We start from the raw sequence: 3,523 nt of genomic DNA, 5'->3' as shown, positions 1-3,523 counted from the left end.
GGGGGGGGAGAAGGGGGGCACACAACATCAATAAGGATCCCTGAGATCTAACCAGGTGAAGTAAGGACCAATGGAAGACCCAAACTTCACCTGTATGATGACCACCTATGTAACTAATCCTGAAATGTACCCCCACATCTTTGAGAGAGAAAAAAAGTATGTGCTGCGGTCATCTTTGGTGGAGAGGAATCTGAACAAAAAGACATGACCAGCTGGGAGACAATCCTAGAAAAAGGAATGTTTTTGTTTTCTTTGATAGCCCAACTAACTGTATATTCAATGGCTGGCACAGACCCGATCACCTCCAGAAAGACTTTTCAGATACTAAGCAAAATGCCTTTTTCTCTCTCTTTTTTTTTTGAGTTGGAATTTCACTGTCGCCTAGACTGGAGTACAGTGGCACACTCCTGGCCACCACAGCCTTGCCCTGCTGGGCTCTGGTGATCCTTCCACCTCAGCCTTCCAAGTAGCCAGAACTATAGGTGCGTGCTACTACACCCGGCCAATTTTTTGATTTATTGTAGAGATGAGGTCTCACCTAGCTGCCCAGGCGGGTCTTGAAACTGTGGGCTCAGGCAATCCACTTGTCTTGGTCTCCCAAAGCGCTGAGATTACAGGCTGAGCCACTGAGCCCGGCTGCCTTTCTTTTTCCCTAAGACTCCCTAAGTATTTTGTTGGCATTTCTACCCAGGAGTCACCCCACAGCATCTCTCAAATTACTTATGTATATAACCCTCTCTCTTAAAATGGAGAATTCAAAGCATAGGGATGATCTCTTATTCATCACACATAATGTAGGCCTTAAATTAATGATGAATCAACTAAACCGAGGCACAAACTTATAATTTTTTTCTCATGAGATTGCTATAATACATTTAAAACATATTAATCTTTTAAAACAAATTTTTAGAAGTTACCTGGCATGATCCACTTTATGTGCATTTTTCTTCATTTTAGTGGGTGAATCAATTTTTACTCCAAGGTTTCTTAGTTGCTTAAGAGTTGCATTAAAAACACAATCTTTATCTACTAGTCCTGAATTATGTTTCTTTTTCTTTGTATGGTAAACATTTTGGGTTCTGGTGCATTCATGACTGATAATTACTGCTTTGGTAGATGGCTGCTCAGTTTCTTTGGAGGAATTATTTAACAGGTGGTTCATTTGATCCTAATAAAAAGGACACATTTGAAAAATCACTATTAACAATCTTAGGATAAAACCTTAAATAATACTGTAAGTAAGGCCAGGGAAAAACAAAATAATATCATCTTGTCAAATTTCAAAGTATCAAGTACATTTGCCAGTATTATGGGTCTTTTATATTTAAAGAGCTCATCCTAATAACGATTTCATCCGATCCCACAGGAAACAGAATGTTCAGAATTCCTTCATTTTAAAACTAGTATATTTAATATCATTTGAGTAATACTCCAAATGTTTCCAAGGATTTATGCTAAATTCTTTAACACATTTTAAATAATGCTTTTATTTGAAAATGGTAATGTTTCAGAGTTATAAATTAGGTTCCTTTGAGCCAGGCGTGGTGGACATGCCTGTAATCCCAGCAATTTGGGAGGTTAAGGTGAGAGGATTGCCCGAGCCCACAGAATTGAGACCAGTCTGGGCAACATGGCGAGACCTCATCTCTACAATAAATCAAAAAATTAGCTGGGTACAATGGTGCACGCCTGTAGTTCCAGCTGCTTGGAAGAGAGGGATCACCTGAGTCCAGCAGGTCGAGGCTGTGGTGGCCATGAATGTGCCACTGTATTCCAGCCTGGGTGACAAAGTGAGACTCCAACTCAAAAAAAAAAAAAAAAAAGCTCCTCTCTCTTCTCATTCTCTAAAAACAAGAATGACCTGTGACATTATCTCTACCTTCCTTTAAAGCATATTTCATTCCCTAAGCATATAAGCTGCTAGCACCAGTCTAGGACCTAGCAGGCAAATAACAAATATGTGCTCTCTGATGAATAGAGCCCTCTGAAGTATATTTAGTTAGTCTTCTTACAAATGGAGAAATTAAATGTTCCAAAGTCTACAGTTTGGGTGAAAATGACAGCCAGAGTTCTTCCAACCTCTAAGTTCCAGATCATATTCTACATTTTCCAAGACAAGTTTCTCCAGCCAGAATGATCCCTTTTTATTCTGAGCTCCCTTTGCTTTCTACTACTTCTAAGTCTGTCTTATAAATTGTTTGTTACTAGTGTCCACATGTTATTGTTTCCCTGAGGACTTCAAGGGCACAGACTGTCATATTTATCTTTATATTATCCACTTTGCTTAGTCTACTTTCTTAGACTAAGCTAAGTATTTAATAAACATTTACTTACCTGAACTGAAATCAGTAAGTAAGATCATAAATATCCCACTACTTTCCAATTTTCAAACTTCCTACAAACTCGTGCTTGTTTTTTTTCTGGTACTAATTTTGGATTGAATGTGACAATGTAAATACTTAAATTTTAAAAATAAAGCTGCCTTCTTCTAGCTAAGTGCCTAACAACTGCAAGTTTACAGTAAATTACTGAATATAGGTTATCATAATTAATGAAAAGCTAAAAGAAATTATATATTACTAATTAGACAAAATCCTTTTAATCTCAGGCTTCAATCAGTTTAAACCTAGGAAAAGCTTAACTAGTATACTCTATACTGAATAACCATCTCAAAAAGATGAAATGCTCTAACAATCATAAAAAGAATGAAACCATGTCCTTTGCAGCAACATGAATGGAGCTGGAGATTGTCATCCTAAGTGAACTGACTCAGGAAAAGAAAACCAAATACCATATGTTCTCACTCATATGTGGGAACTAAATGATCACAAAGATGGGTAGACACTGGAGATACCAATAATGAGGGAGGGAAATTAGGTACCTACAGGGCACAGTGTTCACTATCTGGGGAATGAGCTACCTAAGACTCAATCCCCATCACTACACAATACGTCCATGTAATGAACACGCATGTGTACCCCCGAGTCCAAAATAAATATATGAAAAATTTATAATGAGAACAATAGACATTGGGGAATACTAAAGTGGGAAGGGAGAGAGGCGGAATAGGGTTGCAAAATCATCAATTGGGCACAATGCAAAAAAAAAAAAAAAAAAAAAAAGTTCTACATTTTCTTACCAATAAATCCTGGTACATTTTCTGGTTATCTGGTGGCTGATGAGGGAAGGGTTGCACTACTTGCTCAATTTTCAGTTCCCCTGAAGTTTCAGGGCTGTTACTGGCACCCTCTGTTGGTTCAGTCTGTAAGCACGTGCTTACACTCTCTGCCAGCAGGCCATTCGGAAGGAACACAGGTACACCAGGTTCTTTTCTCACAGCTGGAGAAGAGCTGCTTGAAAGGATATATAAGGTAAGCGTGAATCAAGGTAACAACACATGTGAAATGTAGTAGCTTTGAAAGAAAGGATTGCTGGGCTTGGTGGCTCAGCCTGTAATCCCGTGCCTTTGGGAGGCTGAGGTGAGTGGAATGCCTGAGCCCACGGGTTCAAGACCTGCCTGGGC

The 3,523-nt window shown here is 38.9% G+C and overlaps 1 protein-coding gene across 5 annotated transcripts in view; it reads right to left on the bottom strand.

Moving 5' to 3' along the window:
- STIL (STIL, centriolar assembly protein) overlaps positions 1–3,523 on the bottom strand; it is a 65,633-nt gene that overhangs the window by 8,841 nt on the left and 53,269 nt on the right. For 2 of the 5 annotated variants that reach the window (XM_008048363.1, XM_008048365.2), the window contains 2 exons: positions 3,140–3,353; positions 918–1,168 (listed from right to left, as the gene is read on the bottom strand). In XM_008048363.1, coding sequence (XP_008046554.1) covers positions 918–1,168; positions 3,140–3,353 — 465 coding nt within the window. The remainder of the gene's footprint in view (positions 1–917; positions 1,169–3,139; positions 3,354–3,523) is intronic. The other 3 variants (XM_008048364.1, XM_008048366.1, XM_008048362.2) reach the window with 2 other exon arrangements.

Source organism: Carlito syrichta, unplaced genomic scaffold, assembly GCF_000164805.1.
Source record: "Carlito syrichta isolate Samal-C Ts95f unplaced genomic scaffold, Tarsius_syrichta-2.0.1 Scaffold123377, whole genome shotgun sequence".
Lineage (NCBI taxonomy): Eukaryota > Metazoa > Chordata > Mammalia > Primates > Tarsiidae > Carlito > Carlito syrichta.
This window is presented reverse-complemented; position numbering and strand designations above follow the sequence as displayed.